General features: G+C 32.7%; 3 protein-coding genes across 3 annotated transcripts; 2 read left to right on the forward strand and 1 right to left on the reverse strand.

The window, feature by feature from the left end:
* Positions 1–9,821: 9,821 nt before the first annotated feature.
* GL218_01996 (uncharacterized protein) lies at positions 9,822–11,906 on the forward strand (the record flags this gene model as incomplete). Its single annotated transcript, XM_033578483.1, has 1 exon — positions 9,822–11,906. The coding sequence occupies one exon, from the start codon at positions 9,822–9,824 to the stop codon at positions 11,904–11,906; it is 2,085 nt and encodes a 694-aa protein (XP_033438321.1).
* A 3,387-nt stretch (positions 11,907–15,293) lies between these two features.
* Positions 15,294–16,004, reverse strand: GL218_01997 (uncharacterized protein; the record flags this gene model as incomplete). The annotated part of the gene is made up of 1 exon (XM_033578484.1): positions 15,294–16,004. The coding sequence occupies one exon, from the start codon at positions 16,002–16,004 to the stop codon at positions 15,294–15,296; it is 711 nt and encodes a 236-aa protein (XP_033438320.1).
* Positions 16,005–18,799: 2,795 nt separating this feature from the next.
* On the forward strand, positions 18,800–19,922 carry GL218_01998 (putative serine/threonine-protein phosphatase C22H10.04; the record flags this gene model as incomplete). The annotated part of the gene is made up of 3 exons (XM_033578485.1): positions 18,800–18,815; positions 18,914–19,147; positions 19,210–19,922. 3 exons carry the CDS (start codon positions 18,800–18,802, stop codon positions 19,920–19,922), a joined length of 963 nt encoding a protein of 320 aa, XP_033438323.1.
* Positions 19,923–20,382: the final 460 nt, after the last annotated feature.

Genomic DNA, 20,382 nt, shown 5'->3' on the forward strand with positions numbered 1-20,382 from the left:
AATAATACCAAATTAAAATATTAATTTAATAAATAATGTTTACATTTGCTACTATTATAATAATAATAGGATATATTATTTTTTTATAAATATATAAAATTTTTAATAATATAATATATTATATATATATATTAATCAAAAATTAATAACTCCACTAATATTAATATTAATATTTAGGTTAATATTTATTTTATTTTTTACTTTTACCTTACCTTTTATCCCTATTTTATTTTTTGCCTTTACATTAATAAGGTTTATAACTATTATTATCAGCCTAAAAATAACTTATTATATAAATTTATATAAATTTATATTTAAATAAAAATAAATCAACATTTAAATTAATCTTAAAAATAAATTAATAACATTATTTATTATAAAAAAAAAGAAAAAAGGCAATAATGCACGTAATAACCGCTTTTAAAAAAAAATAATAATAAAATTATTAATAATAAATAAGAAGTTTTATTACATGGCATATTTAGGTTCGCAAATAAAATAAATTAATTATAATTATTTACCAATATTTACAAAAATCTTTTAAATTATAAACTATAATTACATACACAAATATACATTTTAATAAACATAATTATAATTATTATAATAAATGTTTATAATAAATATAATTATAATATCCTCAAAATACGCAAATGCCTACTATAATTCAAATAATTATAACATTATAAATATACAAATACTTATTATAATTTAAATAATTATAATATTATAAATATACAATTATCCACTATAACTATAATTTATTTTTATACCACTTTTTTATATAACTACCAAATATCATTAAATCGAAAATATAATATTAAGATTTCTTATACATATAAAAATTTCTTAAAAAAATAATCTTATATTTATTATAAAATAATATATTAAAATATATATTTTAATAATCAATTATTATTTAATAATAAAATAGTTAAAAATATAATATATTACTTAAAATAAAAAAAAGAAATTTAATTAAAATTTTATAAGTTATAATAAAACTTTTAATTATATAAAATAAAAACTAATATATATAATTATAAATTAATTTTTAAAATTTAATATATAAATGAATTTATTAGGATATTTCCGCATATATAAAAAATATCAATACTATATTTTATACTTAATTAAATTTAATAAATATATAAAGAAATAAAATAAAATAGTTAAATTATTAAATACAAAATTAATAAAATTATTTAAATAAAAATAAATAATATTATTTATAAAATTTTTTTATATTTATATTTAATTTAATTTAATATCTATTTATATAATTTTACTCTTAACGCCTATAATCCTAACAATTATAATATAATAAAATTAACGTTAAAAAATTGTTTAAATAAATTTATATTTTATAAAAAAATTTTTAATTATTAAAAATTTTAAATAAATATTAAAAACTTTTAAAAATTAATTAAAGGTTATAATATTAAAAATTTTTAAAGGTTAATTAAAAGTTATAATATTAAAAATTTTTAAAAGTTAATTAAAAGTTATAATATTAAAAATTTTTAAAGGTTAACTAAAAATTATAATATTAAAAATTTTTAAAGGTTAATTAAAGGTTATAATATTAAAAGTTTTTAAAAGTTAATTAAAAATTATAATATTAAAGATTTTTAAAAAATTCGAAAATAAAATAAAAATATATCCATTAATTTTATAGCTTTATTATTAATTTTAATAATAATATTACTTAATTAAAAAACTTTATTTTTTATAAAAATTTATAAAAATTAAAAATAATTATATTATAAAAATATTAATAATTTAAATATTTAATATTTTTAATAGTTAAAATAAAGATATAAACTTTTCTTATTAATTTATTTATAATATTATTTAATTTTTTATAATTATATTAATTAAAATTCAAATATATATTTATTATATTAATTAAAATCTTATATTTATATATAATATTAATTATTAACTTATACCTTTATAAATTCTCTTATAAAAAATTATATTAATTTAATAAAATCCTACCGTTTTATGTAAACTTTACATTTATTTATACCATTTTTTATTACCTTCTTCTTTTTATTATTATTATAACTTTATTTATTTATTTTAATTATTTTTTTATTTTTATAATTAAAAATAAATTTACGTTATATATAATAACGTATAAATCTTTAAAAAATAAAATAAAGAAATTTTAACGTAATAATATTTATTATACCAATAATATAATATAAACCTAATTTCGTTTTTTTTATAAAATTCTAATATTATTTAAAAGATTTTCAAATATATCCGCTAATATATTATATTCTCTTACCTAAAAAATAAATATTTATTAATTAAAAAAAAATAAAATAATTACGTAGTTTAATACCTTTAACATTATTAAATTAAATTTATTATTATTAAAAATTTCTTATTTATTAAAAACCTTTGTTTTTATAATAGATTATTTATAAAATATTTTAAATTTTAAAACTTAAAACAATAAAATCCAAGGTAGTAAATTTATATACTGTATTTTTATTCTTTTTATTATATTAATAACATCAACTTTCCAAAATTATACGTTAAAAATAAATTTAATAAAATTATAAAATCTTTATTAATTAATATAAGAATTTTTTATTTAAATTAATAAAAAAATTAAAAAAATAATAAATAATATATAAAAATAAAAATTATTTAATAATATAAAAATATAATATAATATTTATTTTTTATTAACGTTTTTAATAATATATAAAAATATTATTTTTAATAATTTTAAAAATGTTATAAGTTTTATAATAATAATATTATCAATTATTATAAATAGTTAAACCTTATAATAGTAATAATTTTTATTATTTTTTATTAAAAAAGGTTTAATTTTATATAATTTAAAACTTAATTTATTTATTAAATATATTATTAAAATAATAAATTCTTTTTTAATAAACCAAAAAAATAGGAATTTTAATTTTTATTATTATATATAAGGTATTTATTTTATTTTATATTTAATTATAAAAAGTAAAAGAAATTTAGGTTTTTAATTAGTAAGTAAAAATTAAACTTTTATTAATGGTTAAATTATTTTGGATATAATTTAATTAATTTTTTTATTGTAAAATATAGTTTTTCTTTATACCTACTAACCAATATATATTTTAATTTTTATAATATAAAAATTTATAAAAGCTATATATAAAAAAATTAAAATTATTAATATATTAATTAGAAATCTTATTTATTATATTTAACATATTAAAGAATTTACTTTATTTTTATTCAAAGATTTCTTAGATTTATATTTAATAATATAGAATATTATATAATAGGAAGTTAATATATAATTATTAAATATTAAAAAGGGTTTTAAAATATAAAAATTTAATAATTTTAAAAAATATTTTTTTATATTAATTAAATGTTTTAGTTTAAATTATAATAAAAATATTGTTATATTTAAAGAATATATTATTATATCCAACAGAAAAATTGTAGAAATAAAAATCTTAAAGAATATAAGAAGTAAAGGTAAAAAAATATAAAATTGAAATAAAATAAAGTAAATAACCCCCTTAATAAAACGCATTTATATCTTATTTTTAATAATTTTTATAAAATTTATTATATTTTAAACCTTATTAATAACACTTATTTAATATAATTTAATTAAAAATTAATTTTATAAATTTATTTAAATAGTAATAAAACTTTAAATTTTAATTTTATAATTATTAATATAAAATATATTTTTTTAACATTTTATTTTTTTTATTTTTATTAAATATTATTATTTTAAATTATTTTTTTTTATTTTATTAATACTATTTTATTTAAAATATTTAGAATAATTTACGTAATTTATGTAATAGGTTTAATTATTAATATTAATAAAATATATATATATAATAATTAAAATAAAATTATAAAAATTTTGGAAAGTTATATAAATTATAATATTTAATATTAAAATTTTAATTATTTTTTTCTTTTTTATTTATATTTAATATTAATTATTATTATTTATCCATAAATTATATATTTTATTAATACTTTTTATATATTAATAATATAAATAATTTTAAAATTATTATAACATTTAAAGCAATAGTTAATACTTTTACTTTAACTTTAACTAATATTATTCCTACTCCTTTACCTATCACTTTTACTTTATTTACTATAATTTTTAATAATTTTATTAAAATTAAAATTTAGTTAATAATTTAGGTTTTTTTTAAAAATTAATTTAAATTGGTTAAAAATGTTATTAAATATTTTAATGTATTATATAAATATATTTTAAATTAATATAACGGGTTTCACCTTTATAATAAAAATAATAATAATAATATTATTTTTATTAGTTTTTAGGAAATAATTTTTTACATATAATTTTATTAATTAATTAAAATTGGTTATCATATTAATATAAATATTATTTAACATATTATTAATTAAATTATTTTATTTAATTATAATATATATTTCTATTTTAAATATATTTAATAATAATAAATAGTTTAATTTTTAAAATAAAATTGCTATATTTTTAAGTAAATTTAAGGTTAATTAATATTAATTATTTGTAAATTAATTTATAATATTATTATTATTATTTGCTAATTTAATAAATTATGTTAAATATAGTAAAATCACTATATTAAACCCTAATATATATATAATATAAATAAAATTAATATAAAAATTAATTATTTAAATAAAATATAATTATAAATTTAAAATAATTTTTTGGAATTTTATTTAATTAATCTCAATTTTAAGATACTTATTACAACAATCAAAACTTATTTTACTATAAAAATAATAATAACCTTATTTTTAATTTTATTTAATTGTTAAATACTAGAAAATTAAATATTTAATAGGTTAATTAATAATACAGTATTAATTACTAATAAAAATGGTTAAACTAATAATACAATTAATTTAAATTAATTTAAATATTTTAACCAATATATAATATTAAAAAATTTTAGTAAAAAACATTTTTTAATATTAAATAATTATAATAATTATTTAACAATCTAATTTTATAAATAAATTATTAAATTAAAGATTATTATATTTCTTTTACTATTTTATTTTATATATAAATTTTAATTATTTAATTTTAGATTTTTTAACATATTAAAGTTAAAATATTAATAATAATTTATTTAAATTATTAAAATTGGTATATATAATTATATTAAAATTAATTTTTTAATTAAATATTACTTTATTTATAATTATATATTTACGCGTAATAATATTAAGAATATTTGGTATAAATATAAAATATATTTTTATAAACTATAAATAATATTAAATTATTTCCAAAATTTATTATTATTAATTCCTATAATTATTTTATATTATAATAAACCTAATTATATAACACCTATTTTTAGTTAAAAAAATAAAAACCTAACAACTTTACTTCTACGCAAAAAAATTAATTAAATAATTATATATATATTAATAATAAATTTATAAATTATTAATAAATTTTTTAAATTTATTTATTTTTACCTAAAAATCTTAAAAATCAACTAAATACCAATATCCTTTATTATAATATATGTTTATTAAAAATTTAAAAAAATTATGTATATAATAGTTATAAATAGATTTATAACTATAAAAAAATTATATAATTTGTATATAATAATTATTAAATAATAATAACATTAATTAAAAAAATATATTTTAAATTATATTAAATTATTTATAATAAAAAATAACTGGTTTTATTTTACTATTAATAATATAAAGTAATATAACTATTAATATTAAATTGTTAAAAAAAAAGAAAAAAAAATATAATAATAAAAAGGCGCTATATTACATAAATAGTTTATTAATATTTAAATAATATTTAAAATATTTATAAACTTTAAAATATATAATTATTATAAATTCTTTTTAAATTATAATAACGTATTATAATCCTATTACTATTTCCAATGCAAACTATAAAAGGATCTTTATTTTTATAAAAACAGTATTATAAAAATATACGCTATAAAATTTAATAAATTTACCAAAAAATTAAGGATTAACCTAGGCAAATTAAATCTAATAAATAAAACAAAATTTAATAATTAATAAAAAAAATTTTTAAAAAATATCTTTATTTATTTACCATTTTATAAACTTAACCAATCTTTAATTAATAAAACTATTAAAAAATATTGCCAAAAAATAATTATTTATATTTATTAACATATTAAAATATTTTATTTTAAATAGTAAATAAATTCAGAAATTTTTAATTTTAATAAAACTAATTTAACTACGTTAATATATAATAATATTTAAATTATTTTAAAAATTTTAATAAATAAAAATATTAATAATTTTATTTTTAAAAAAATGTTAAAAAAGGAATTTAAAAAGGATTTAAAAGAAAAAAAAGCCTTAAAATAATTAGGAATAAATTTAAAAATATATATAATTAATTGTTATATATTATATAACCTTAAAATTATAATTAAAATTTATTTAAAACCTTTATATTATAACTAAAATTTATTTAAAATTTTTAATTTATAATTAAAATTTATTTAAAATCTTTATACTATAATTAAAGTTTATTTAAAACCTTTAACTTATAATTAAAATTTATTTAAAACCTTTAATTTATAATTAAAAATTTTTATAACTATATTATCGCAATTAAAATTTTTTTAAAAATTAACTATTAATTATTAACCTTTTATATATTTATTAAATATATTTAGGTATATAATAAAAAAATAAAAATTTAAATACGCAAAAATATTTTCTAATAAATTATATAATATAAAAATAAATTAAATTAAATATATAAATAAGTAAATAAATATTAAAATATAAACAATTATAGTGGATTAATATATAAATATACATTAAAATATAAAAGATTAATATATAAATAGGTATTAAAATATAAATAATTATAATAAATTAATAAAATATAAGGAATTATAATAGGTTAATGTATAAATACGTATTAAAATATAAGGGATTAATATATAAAAAAATATTAAAATATAAATAATTATAATAGATTATAATAAATTAATATATAAATATATATTAAAATATAAAAAATTAATACGTAAATAGATATTAAAATATAAATAATTATAATAAATTAATAAAATATAAAAAATTATAATAAATTAATATACAAATATATATTATAATAAAAGTATAACGTGGTTATATAATTATATAAATTATAAAATATTATTATAAAAAAAATATATATATTAAAAAAAATATATTTAAATTATATGAAGTTCTTAACAAAATTGTATATACAAAGTAAATCTCGGTTAAATTTTAAATCTTATCTATTTCTTTAATTAATATGTAACATCCTTTTAAGGGTGCTATGTTGAATTTGTATAGATAGCACTAATACCCCCTTAAGAGGTACTTAAATACCCGTTTATTCACTACCTCATATAGAACTTTCAAGAATATTTCCTTTTGGTTGCTATAAATTGTTTCTTGGTAAAGCGAGCATGTTTTACATTTACTTTCTTACGGAGTTGTATATAACGCAAAAGAGTATTAGAATCCATTAAGCTAGCATATAATCTTATTGCATTTGTATGACAGCAATACGATAGGTACAGACGCAACGTTAGAAAAAAAAAATGATATAAATGCTTCGATCAGTTATTCTAAGGTTATCGTATAGCATTGAATGAGCAGTAGGGTCCCAGCTACTAGTATATTAGTGTATTAGTGACTGTATTTATCTATCTCTCCCAAGAATAGGGGGAGGGCATGGCTTCCTTATATAGACCTAATAGCTGGCGGGTACCCTACGTAGTAGCCTTATCGTATCCTGACATTTTGATTAGTTTTATTATAAGTACGTGTACAGCCCGAAAGACTACCTATCATGGAATACCTTAGGTTTGCATTGAGCGATTTACTCGCAAGTCTGCCGTAGATATGAGGTAGTATCAGTCCCAGATATCTTTCAGGTTCGCAGAAATTCTTAAAAGACAATTCAATACGCAAAGGTCATAAATTATATAAAGTATCCTACACACTACAAAAACTACTGCTCTGCGTGATTTATGGAAGACATGTGCCATAAAAAGTATTTACATCTGGCATTCTGCCTTCCCTGTTTGGACCTTCGGCATTATAGATACAGAGCAATACAGACACATAGTGTGTGCATTAATAATGCTAGTGAGTATTACCTCATATCGCTAGATGGCAAGTCAACCAATGTATCTGAGTATAGGGATCGTAATACTCACTATTCGGCATAGTATTAGTACAGAAAACAGCACGACTTCAGCTCCCTCAAACAACGGGAATTGCCTCTCTTAAAACCCTTCAGGTAGATCATACCGACTATTTGATATTAAGACCATCACTGGGCTTCTAGGCCCTGATGAAGAGAGAATTTTGGGGGATTTGGATCTGCCTCGGCATTGCTCTCGAGGAAGACCCGCCCAGGTAGTTCTGTTCTATTAACGAAATATCTCGCTAAATTTTCGCCGTCTCTTCGGATAGACTAACTACAAACCTGTCTAAGGAACTTTTCTTCCGGATGATGGATAGTAATTACATAAGTAGGCATTTTGATTATTCTTCTATAATTTCCTGCATTTCTAAAAAGGTCCTGGATGAACGTAGAACTATGATCCAGCTCTTCCTAGTGGGCTTCGGGTTTTAGTAAACAACGGACTTATAAACGGAGCGAGCTTATAGCATCTAGCCTCCAGTGGAGTGGTACGATACGGTGCAGCTCTAATTATTTTATGACGAGATGCTTATTTAGCTCGTGAGATTTAGGTTAGTTATTGGTGATTGTACCTCACATTAGCTCTGCCTCTAACCCTAATGTTTTTTATTTTCTGCGATATGTATCATACATGATGAATTAATAAGATCTCTGCTATAAGCGGTTGTTATAATAATCCGACAACTATCGAGATGTGGTATATAGATATTCACTATATTTAAGTATATATTCTTATATTATAAAGGAGTAATTAATTGATCTATAGATCAATAAAGGAGGTATCACATGTGGCTTGTTAGATGTGATGTGATAAAATATTATTCCTCGGTTCTACCGAATGAGGGATGTAAGTCGTCACTTACTTACATAGTATCAACTAGAGCAAAATCCTATTCTTCTTTCTTTCTTTCTTTCTACAGTAAAATAGCCAATCGTAGAAAAGACTAGACTCGAGCTACGCACAACAGCACCGACGCTAGACGCTAGTCAGGGGTAAATCGCCTAGTCCAAGCTGTCGGTAATCTACCTTAGGTACTACTAAACGTTTATTGGCCGAAGCTCGATTATTTACATCGAAATATATAACAATTTCCACAATACTCGCCTATCTCAACCACGTGCGGAACGTAGCCGTTATCTAGCTGCTTAGTACCTGGCATATAGGTTAGTACAAGCTACTCGATAGTCGACGACTTGTGGCTTTCAGCTACCCCACAAAGAACTGACGGCTTGGTCTAGACTCTCTACAGGCTCTGTCACCTTTCGATTTTAACGGCAGCTCGTCCCTAGAGAAGTTAGCTTTCAGCCAGATGTCTGCTCTAGATTCTGCATCGATTGAGGATACTCGTAGGTGGCTTAATTAGTTAGAAGAGAAATGGAACTATCTAGCTAGGCAGTAGGCTACGCGATGGATAAGGATTCTAGTATTGGATTCCCCTGATGCCGGTCACAATGAGAAATGCATTCAAATAGACCACGACGAGACCGGTTTCTAAATTTCGATCATCAGCCTTTGTCTCTCGTCGCTCTTTACACACTCATTTAAAGTCCTTCGTTTTACTTTGCTTATCAGTGTGCCTTCGTCAACATGAGGTTCGAGACTGTCCTTGTAGCCCTCCTTGCGAGGGAGGCTGCGGCTAGGTGTAAGTCGGTTTTCCCGTCTAACTACCCTGGTGCCGGCGCTTCAAGCTCGTCCTCAGGAGCGACTGGATACCCCGGAGTTTCGGCTTCGTCGGGTGCTTCCTCGACGGGATCCTCGTATGGTGCTACCAGCACTTCCTCCAGCGGATACCCGAAGGAGTCGTCGTCTTCTTCCGGCGTTGTCTCTAGCAGCTCCAGCTACTCCCTCTCGGAGTCCTCTTCCGTGCCTGCGTCGAGCACTAGCTCAAGCTACTCTTTCTCCGAGTCTTCCTCTGTACCCGCATCTAGCAGCTCAGTAGACCCGTCGAGCAGCTCAAGTTACTCCTTCTCAGAGTCCTCTTCCGTACCAGCATCAAGCACCAGTTCAAGCTACTCCTTCTCCGAGTCTTCTTCTGTGTCTGCGTCAAGCGCTAGCTCGAGCTACTCTTTCTCAGTGACATCGTCCTCTTCGGTGCCTGCGTCTAGTTCTTCCAGCTTTTCTATCACGGAATCCTCGTCGGTACCTGCGTCTAGCTCTTCAAGCTTCTTTGTTACGTCGTCCTCGTCGGTGCCCGCATCCAGCTCCTCCTCAAGCTTCTCTATCACGGAGTCCTCGTCTTCCTCGCTCGTGCCAAGCTCTACCTCCTCGAGCTCTTCTTCCAGCTCTTCGGAAACTACTCCTTGCCCGACCCCGACCGACTTCGTTGTCGGAACCAGCTCTTGCGGCTGCTCTTACGATGTTTTGGATAACTTCAGCATCCGTGGTAACTGGATATCTATGCACGATTCGGTCAGCTTCGAGGACTGTCTCAGTAGGTGTGATGATACATCTCGCTGCGTCAGCTTCACTTTCAAGAACCGTATCTGCACAACCTACGGTGCCCGTGTTAACGAGGGTGTTTTCTCTGTTGAAGACACCGACGCTAAGAGTGGTTCATTGATCGTCGCAACCTGCAGTGGTACTTGCTCCAACCCTGGTCCTGCTCCTGGTTATGAGGCTCCTATCGTCAATGATCCTTCCACTTGCCAAACAACCTTTGCCCAGAAGCCTCCTTCTTTCATCTACACCACCCTGGAGACCGGTACTGTTACTCAGACCACTGTTGTAGTTGCTACCACCACTGAGGCGATCACCGTTACGCCCACCTCGACTACCACTACTACAGTTTTTACTACAGTCACTAATACCGAGACCGATACTCAGGTCACGGACACCTACACCACGACCACGACCGAGTACACTACATCCACGGAGATCGAGACTACCACTGATACTGCTACTGACACCACCACCAACACTATCACCGTGTTGCCCACCACAACCACCGTTGCCACGCCTGCTGGTTTCACGCCTATCAAGTCTGCCCTTCCTAACGTTGTGGCCCGTACTATCAACCGTGTTCTTGCCGGCCGCACCGTTACTGCTGGCTGCCCAGTTGCTACCCCGGTCTTGAATGCTGGAGATATCCAGACCTATGCTTCCCAAGTCGCCTGTGGCACTACAACTTATACCACATCGACCTCGACCGCTTCCGTCTTGACCACCGTTCAGACCCTCACTGCTCCTGTTACCACTGTCACGGATACCAGCACCAGCACCATCACCACCGTTACCACCGAGGTTCCCATCCCGGCCGAGACTACCGTCACTGCCGCTACTACGGAGACCATCCAGACCACCTCATACGTGCCTACCACGACAACGGTCACTGCCACCACCTCCACTACCCTCACCGTTGGTCCTACCCCCACCGCCTACGCCCAGTGTGCCAGCAACAACATCGCCTCTACCCTCAACCGCCAGAGCATCAACTACCTATACGGCTCCCTCGTCGACGAAGGCACCAAGTCTTCTGCCACCGACTGCTGTGTTCTCTGCGCTACTACTGCTCACTGCGGCGGTTTCGGCTACAGCAGCACCGGCAAGTGCTACATCGCCAAGGACTACGGCGTCTGCAAGGGCAGCAACCGTGTCGCGACCTTCGGCCGCATTCCTCTGGTCAGCACCAACATGGTGGTTGGCAACGGTGCCTGTGGCCAGGTCCGCAACTAAGGAAGAGCGCTTCTATACTCTCTACAGCAGAGTCTTCGCGCCTCCCCTAATATCCTGGCGGTCTGCCCTTTGGAACTCGCCGTTTAGGCTAGAGAGACAATACGTTGGGCTAACTGCCGGTTAATATGAGCTAATGACGATACATGTACGTGGATACTTGTGCGTGCAGCGTTAATAAGGATTGAGCGGCTTCATTGTTAAATGTTGGGGTTGCTGGTTCAGCAGCACCTTACTTAATATTCTCCGTATATAGGATTAAATTTAATAATTTACACATGTATCCCGAATAAAAAAGATATGAACTATTTCCAACTCTTGCGAATGTTCCATTTCGGCCATAACACCGACTCTCAGAAAGCCATATAAATCAAAATAATTACGACAAAATATAATTCCATATGACTCATCGAGAGCTAATCCATTTCTTCGTATTCAATATCCTATCAAGGTTCTATCCTGTAAAGTTCAAGCTTGTATATGAAAGTGTCTAAAACATCTAGTTAGTCAGTATCAAAACTACAAGACTATAAATCTCACAAAAGTCACCATGCACAACACGAAAAGGTCGGATACTATTTTTTGCTAGAGGTCAACAAATGAAAGTCTATTCATGCCTACTGGTCGAGTTTTATATAGATATCGTGTATGTGCTCAGGGTATGGGACGTCTAGGTACTTACTAGGTTAGTCTTCCACCAAAACGAGCGACTAAAAGAACAACAAATATGGCCTCCCAATTTACCAACTCCTTTCTCAACATTACTCCGCAGGATTTTTCTAGACGTCATTAAGAAGTTAACTTAGCACCTCCCTCTTCATCTTCCTCTTCATCTTCATCTTCATCTTCGTTCTCCTCCTCTCTCTCCTCATCTCCCTCCTCCTGTCCACCCTCGCCATCGTCATCATCAGCAGCAACAGCAACACTAACACAAGACTGGTACTCTCCAGAAAAGCTACTATCGCAGGACTCGCAGTCGGATTCGGCGTTGATCAGAAATAGTTCCTCGGCGATCTCGCACAGCCCGCACTTCTCGTCGGAATCCTTATCGTAGAACGTAAACTCGATGCCCGTGCGGCAGCATCCGCGGCTCCTGTTCCGTCGCGCGGCGTTGCACGTGTGTCCCGAGACGCTGGTGTCTTTAAGGATGGTGCCGCCGCATCGTACGCACTTGTATATCCAACACGTACCGGTACACATCTTGACAGAATTACCTTCAATCGGATTTTTTGGAATTTTAGACTCTTATCTCACCTCACTCTCACGGCTAAGACCTAAGGGGAGGGTAGAAAGGTGACTGAGGGTAAAAATGATGTTTAGCTGGTTTGGGATTGTTAATGATGGCACTGTTGCTACTGGATAGAAAAGATTTCGTGATAATTTTAGGGGGGGTATTAATATAATTAATTGTATTTGACATATAAAGGAGATGTGTGTGAACAGAGAATCACGGTTGTATAATACATTCATTATGAAACTGAAGGACAAAGATTAATGCAGGAGTCACAAATAGAAGAACCACGAACAATATCTACAGTTGTTACGACTTAAGACAATAAGAAGAAACCCTTTTAGAGTATTGCTACAGAGTATAGGTCTTCGTCGTTACAAGCCAATTGTAGCTAGTTGTTATAACTTTCTCAATTCATTATACCTGGGCTTTGTTCCCAGACTGAACTTCCAATGAATGCACAGCCCATCACCCATGGCCCTGTATACAGTATTGATACATCGTACATTCGCTGAAGTAAAACACGAAGGCTCCGGACGCCTTTGGGACTTTGCAGACCTTTCCCACCTTATCCAATGCACCTATAGAAAACGCCTTCCACTCCACTACTATTTACACCCCCCTAAGAATATGAACTGTGTTATGTTTTATGCATGAATTTTCAAGCCGTGACTTTAGTATACCATTGGTATAATATTAGAATCATTGTGTCAGTAAGCACTGGGTGCTTACTCATACCAAATCGTACCTCATACATCCCTATGTGCTGGTAAAGGACTTCAAGAAGCTTATAGCTCGCATTAGAACACATTGTCCTTAAATAAAATCTTGTACGGTCCTATGCTTTGTATAGAACAACTGTCTCTATCATGGTGAAACTCTTGTATCGTTACCAACGACGCCTAAGTCCTATTAGCAATTAAAAATAAACGAGGAGAGCGTAGAGACAACTCACGAGTACGCCTCCAGTATAGGCTGTCGACGCTTGAATTTAGGTGTTGTATCACTCAAATGCCTCTTTGCTGACTCCCCTCCACTATCAGTGCCACTGGTTGAAGGTCGCCCAAGCCCTAGTAGTTCGCGTTCGATAGGATCAAGTGGCGATCCTTGGGATTCAGATATATCGCTTCCGAATGAAGAACGTCGACTGGCTGGGCGGCTTCTATTGACGCTTCTAGAACTCTGTCTGCTCGATGGCCGACTATATGGCTGGGGTATGTCTGCTGGCTGCCCTGACGGTGTTGACGGCCGCGGATTAGCCTTACCCTGACCATCTGGTAGCGATAAGTTAATATGCTGGGCTACAGTTTCTTGATTTGATCCATTAGTCCTGTTATCAAGACCTTCGGGTCGCGATTGGCTATCCAAAGTTTCTCTTGGTCCTTGGGTCCATTTTCCATCATCCGTAGGTACAATAGGCGCCTTCGAGGGCGTGTAAGGAGGTTGCTGAGAATCGGCCTCGACTAACTCGCCGGGTTCGGGTGGTGATGTAGGTTTCAATCTCTTGTTGAATGGGTCATCGTACGGAGAATCACGGTGACGTCTCTCAAACTTGAACTCATCGGTATCATCGTGGAAATCACTCCATCTTCTCTTCTTTTGTTCTGCTTTATAGTGTGAATCTTGATGCTTTCCCTGGTGTCGACCTGATCCTTTCGAATTGTTGAAACGATGTTTATTAGTGTCATGTGAGTTTCCAGAGCGATCTCGACGACTACCCCTAGTATTCAGGTCTTTTTGAATTGCTCTATTGTAATCATCCAACTTCTCAAGACAAATTTCTGTCGGGTCTAAAAACAAAGGATGATGCTGCATTACCTGCCAATCTCTAGTTTCGCGGATGCTTTGTGCAAAATCATCAACGTTACGCGGCGTGATGTACCGCGACTTCAAGGCCTTAGCGTCGAATGCTGGAGGTATCATTATATCTTCAAAGTATTGCGTCGGTAAAGGTGCTGCAATCGGGTCTACCTTGCTACTTAGCGGGAGCTCCAGAAAGATAGTCCTTTCATCCCAACTAGAATCTTCATTACTCTCATCTTTAGTTGTGTCGACGGTTGTCTCTGGGTCGCCATGGTCGGACGCGGAAGCTGGTTCAGAAATTATCTCGCCAGGCTCACGTTCCTGATCTGTTTTGGCCGTTACTGGCGTTTCTCTATCTAAAGAGCTCCTATCGCGGCGCGCTGGTTCGCTCGGAGTCGTTGCTGGCTGGTGCTTTCGTCGGTGATGCCTGTCCCACTTGTCTGAATTCTTAAAAGGCTGAAACCGGTCTTGGCGATCTTGACGCTCCCGACGCCGCTCGTCTTGAGATTTACCATGTCCCCGCCTACGAGAATGTCGATCATCTCGGTATGAGGGCTTGCCATGCCAGTCATCACGGTATTCATCTCTATACGGTTGGCCATTTGATGGCGGTGAACTGTGCCACGCGTCTTGAGGATGCCAAGTTTCATTTGGATGCCTATCTTCATAACGACGCTGGTGATCCCGACCGCGCTCGTAGCGATTTCTATCATCTCCGTATTGTGGAGGATAAGGATCGAGCGGTGGATATGGTTGAAAGATAGTCGGAGGATCACGCTGAGGTAGGCTATACTCACTCTGATGATACCCGGGAGGCGGACCCTGAAACCCATATGGGGTAGGCGGAGGTACGAAACTGGGCGGCGGCGCATATTGTGGTGGTGGAGGCCCAGGTGGATATTGCTGGTGCGCGCCATATGGAGGACCTGGCGGACCTGGCGGACCCACGGGATGTTGACTGGGAGGGTATTGGTTAGGTCGGCTAGGAGGACCAGGGGGACCAGGGGGATAGTCATGAGGGAAATACTGAGTAGGACGTCCAGGAGGGGGAATATGATGGTGGTCATAGGGTCCAGGAATATGGCTTGGTGGACCATACGCGGAATTGTATGCGCCTTGGTAAGCTGGAGGATTTAATGGCTGATGAGGGCCAGGTGGCGGAGGTCCCGGAGGTCCATATCTATCATATGATGGGTTCGGCGGCGGATGACTAACGAACCCCGGACCGTAAGATGGTGGCGGAGGATAGCCCGGGATTGGACCCGAATGATAGGGTTGAGGCGGAGAATTCTCGAAACGAGGTAATGGAGGCGTCGGATGAGAAGAAGCGAGAGGAGGTGGAGGAGGATAGCGCGTAATTACTGGTCCTTTACTTCGCTTGTTTGGTACGAAGCTATCATTATGGGGACTATTGCTTGACTGTTGTCGCGCCCAGGAGGCCTCTAATCCACTAACATATTTTTAGTCGGCATGATCGTGGATATTGAGGTGAAAGGGGAAAAATCAAGCGTATGATCAAAATAGAGAGCCATGAAATACTTACGCCGGCACTTTCCGAGGCTCCTCGGGACATGCAGTGAACATATGGCCTCGTATGCCACAATTATAACAGGGGCGTTCGTTATGGTCTGGCACAAGACCCGGGGCAACCTGGGCCATTTTTTATAGAATAATTGGAAGAAGAATCGAGAGTGACAGTGCGCTAGTGAAAGCGTTTCTTCTTAATATAGAATGTAGTTGGCAACGAAGAGATGTTGATGAACTGCCAAGCGCCTGAGCGCAACGGCAAATAGCAAAGTTTATAAACTTCGTAAAGCGGACATGTACGTATCTACACAGATTGCGAGGTTTTGCTGTACTTGAGGCTCTAAGAAGCACTAGAATATAATTATCATGCTGAGATAGAAGTAAGTCTTCAACTTGATATAGTAAGGAAACGTGAGTTTGTCGCGACAAGACCTAACATACGCGGGGCAAGAGAAATTGACAGCTGGTAATGTCATCTGAGGTTCGAGAATAGAGTCAATTAGGCGCGGCTCATGGATATAAGAGAGATATAAAGATTATGCGATGAATAGCGAAGTGTCTGATCTTGGGTATAAGTTGCCTTGTTGAGCAAAACTTACGAGATCAGCTTCTCACCGCGACAAAGCGAAGACCACCACCAATACAAGTCCCTCCACTCCGATGACGCGGAAATAATTGTTTCAAATTCATCAAGGATGTTCTGTATTTGCGATAGAACTGCGATTCAAGCTTAATATGGCCAGGGGAGAGAGTATTGATGCTTGATATACCTGACATAAATATCAATGGTGATGGGCTGAAAGTGAAGGTTTCACGGGTGAGATTGAAATGTCCAAAAGAAAAGGTACAATGCATCGCGGCCATTAGGTACCCAAGGTACCACCACCAAGGCGGTAGCGGTTAAACTTCGGGCCGCGCCGTAGACTAGATGGAAATATTAGAAGTACGTTGGACGTGATTCACTTTGCTTCACGTTGCTTCACGACTTTTAGAATCTTCAGTTAGACTACGCACACAAGACACTACAAGAGAGAAGAAAAAAGTAAAGGAGCAGATAAATGGTTACTGTCTAAGATAAAGACATTAAATCTCAGATAAGAACAAAAGAGTTCTATTGTAAGACAACAACACAAAACACCATGAGGCTAGTGTTGTAGGCTCCAGACCAGATGATATCAAACATAAGAAAGTCTTGATATTAAAGATATAGTATTTGATGACGACTCTACCAACAGGTAGGTTTTGATAGATAGGAAATAAAACATAGAGAAGTCAACATAAGGCCCAAGCCATTTAGGAACCAACTTCGTGTGCCCCATCCATTGCCAACACCTTAACCTGCCGTAAGGTAAACTACCAATTATCATTATTCCTAATGAAGGCTTAAACGAAAAAGATTGAATACGAATCAGTATTCGGATATCAAACCGGAAAACCTTACTCCCCGAATGATGAAAATGCAAAAGTCACCGAAGGAGTCCAGGTCAAAAAAAGAAAATCCAAGCAGAAAAGGAATAAAAGCTGGGTTATTCTACTACGAACTCCCAAAATCAAACCATATAAAGCAAATGTATCAAGTAATAAGTAACCTGCGCAATTCAGCTACTTTTTTGTAGAAAATAAAACCGCTGCAAGACTCAGAAATGATAAAAAAAAAACCAGAGGACGAAGTTGGGAAAAACCATGGGGAAGGAAAAAGAAGAGAAGTTAAAAGTGCAGAAAATCTAATCGGACGATTTCAAGCACAGGTACAAATGTTATATATATATTGCATACGGAAGACAAGGCTTTGCATATAGACATAATATTAATATAGTAGGATTAAGATGCGCATGACGGCTACGGTATAAACCCCTAACCCAACAAGTCTAATCCGCACAAGCGCGGCTCTTTTTTTTTGCCATGAAGTGGCGTAGAAATGAGGGATAAGCGATAAGCGATAACGATAGCTTACCAACCAATTCGACATCGGCATCCGAGACTAGCAGCTGTCGGTTTTTGATTCAACACCAAAGGATTATGATATGTATTCATTCCTTGCGGAGGGTTTAAAAGAGTTCGCTTTTCGCTACGTACTCTAAGCTCGAATTTGCACGGCAACTCTTCAGCCCTGTCCCTCTCGCTTCCAAACGACAACTTACTTACATTCCATCCTCTCTCCCCATGCGAGGCGCCGACTACCCTGCCTCCTCCGAACATGTTTGCGGTTTCTTCTAGCTCCCCACACGACTTTGCCTTTCCCCGGAGCAGAAGGAAGCCCGCGCCCCACGCCCGCACAGTCGCCCACAGACCGACCTGCTGTTGTTGTCTTGGAGTTTGCGTCTAGCCGCCCAACATGCCTGGGCTTCCAGGTTGGTCCCGCCCATACATTACATTACATTATATTACGTGCATATATATATTTATATGCAAGCTGGGGTTTCCGTCTGACCTGTGCGCCGCCGTATAGCTTCAGTCGATCTGGATGAATGCATATCCCGTTTGTATAAGAAAGAACTCTTAGCCGAGTCCGTAATCGAGGCGATATGTGCCAAGACAAAAGAACTGCTCATGCGAGAGAGCAACGTCGTCCATGTCAGGGCCCCCGTCACCGTCGTCGGTGATATACACGGCCAGTTTTACGACCTCATCGAGATATTTAAAATCGGCGGTTGGTGTCCGGATACGAACTACTTATTTCTCGGTAAGTAACGCAACCGAACCACAATGAAGTTATTATCGTTCTAACTCTTGAGGGTATTTCAGGCGATTATGTAGACCGCGGTATGTTCAGCGTCGAGACTATATCTTTACTCGTGTGCCTCAAGCTTAGATATCCTAACCGCGTACACCTAATCCGAGGCAACCACGAGTCGCGCGGCGTAACGCAATCTTATGGATTCTATACCGAATGTTCGCGCAAATACGGAAACGCAAATGTCTGGCACTATTTCACGGACATGTTCGACTTCCTTACCCTCTCAGTCGTCATCAACGACCAGATCTTCTGCGTGCACGGCGGTCTCTCCCCCTCGATCCATTCCATCGACCAGATAAAAATCATCGACCGGTTCCGGGAGATACCGCACGAGGGCCCAATGGCCGACCTAGTATGGTCCGACCCAGATCCCGAGAGAGACGAATTTTCATTATCGCCCCGCGGCGCAGGCTACCAGTTCGGCGCGCGGGTAGTCAAGAAATTCCTTGCAGTAAACGGAATGAACCATATATTACGCGCGCACCAGCTCTGCCAGGAAGGATTCCAAGTCCTCTACGACGACCAGCTGAGCACGGTGTGGAGCGCGCCCAACTACTGCTACCGGTGCGGTAATATGGCTAGCGTACTCGAAGTCAGTGATGCTGGGGAGCGTTTCTTCAACGTGTTCGCGGCCGCGCCCGAAAATGACCAGCACAAGGAAATACAGCAGGGAGGAGAGAAGACAGCCGATGGAAATGCGCTGCCGGATTATTTCTTATAAGAATATATCGATCGGTCAGTCCAGATTTGTATAAGCAGGCTTATGAAGCAAGTGGTAGGCGTACCATAAAGATACCTTGATATATGTTGGTAGAAAGAAGGAGAATAAGAAAAATACCCCCTTTCAACCGTCGTATTCATCTACATAGACCCCTCGCCGTCAAAGGCTTGAAAGGAAGAAATCACTTTGTTGGACGTTGCATTGAAAAAAAGAACTGCGAGTTGCGGCATAATTGTTTAGTAGAGCAAATAAAATGCTCAAGAGATGAACTATCTACACTCAACTACCCGTCCCCTATAAGCACAAAGTACTAGTCGCCAGCTAGCCGAACCATCTAGGTCGAAGAGTACTATTCCTTTGAAATTTTTGGATGTTTTGTCTTCCTTCTATTGTCGTGGTCGTCATCATTCAGTCAGTCAGTCAGATAACACGTTTTCCCCTTGTAGAGTAGACGGTTACT

Source organism: Daldinia childiae (genome assembly GCF_008694065.1).
Source record: "Daldinia childiae strain JS-1345 chromosome Unknown Scaffold2, whole genome shotgun sequence".
In the NCBI taxonomy this organism is placed as follows: Eukaryota; Fungi; Ascomycota; class Sordariomycetes; order Xylariales; family Hypoxylaceae; genus Daldinia; species Daldinia childiae.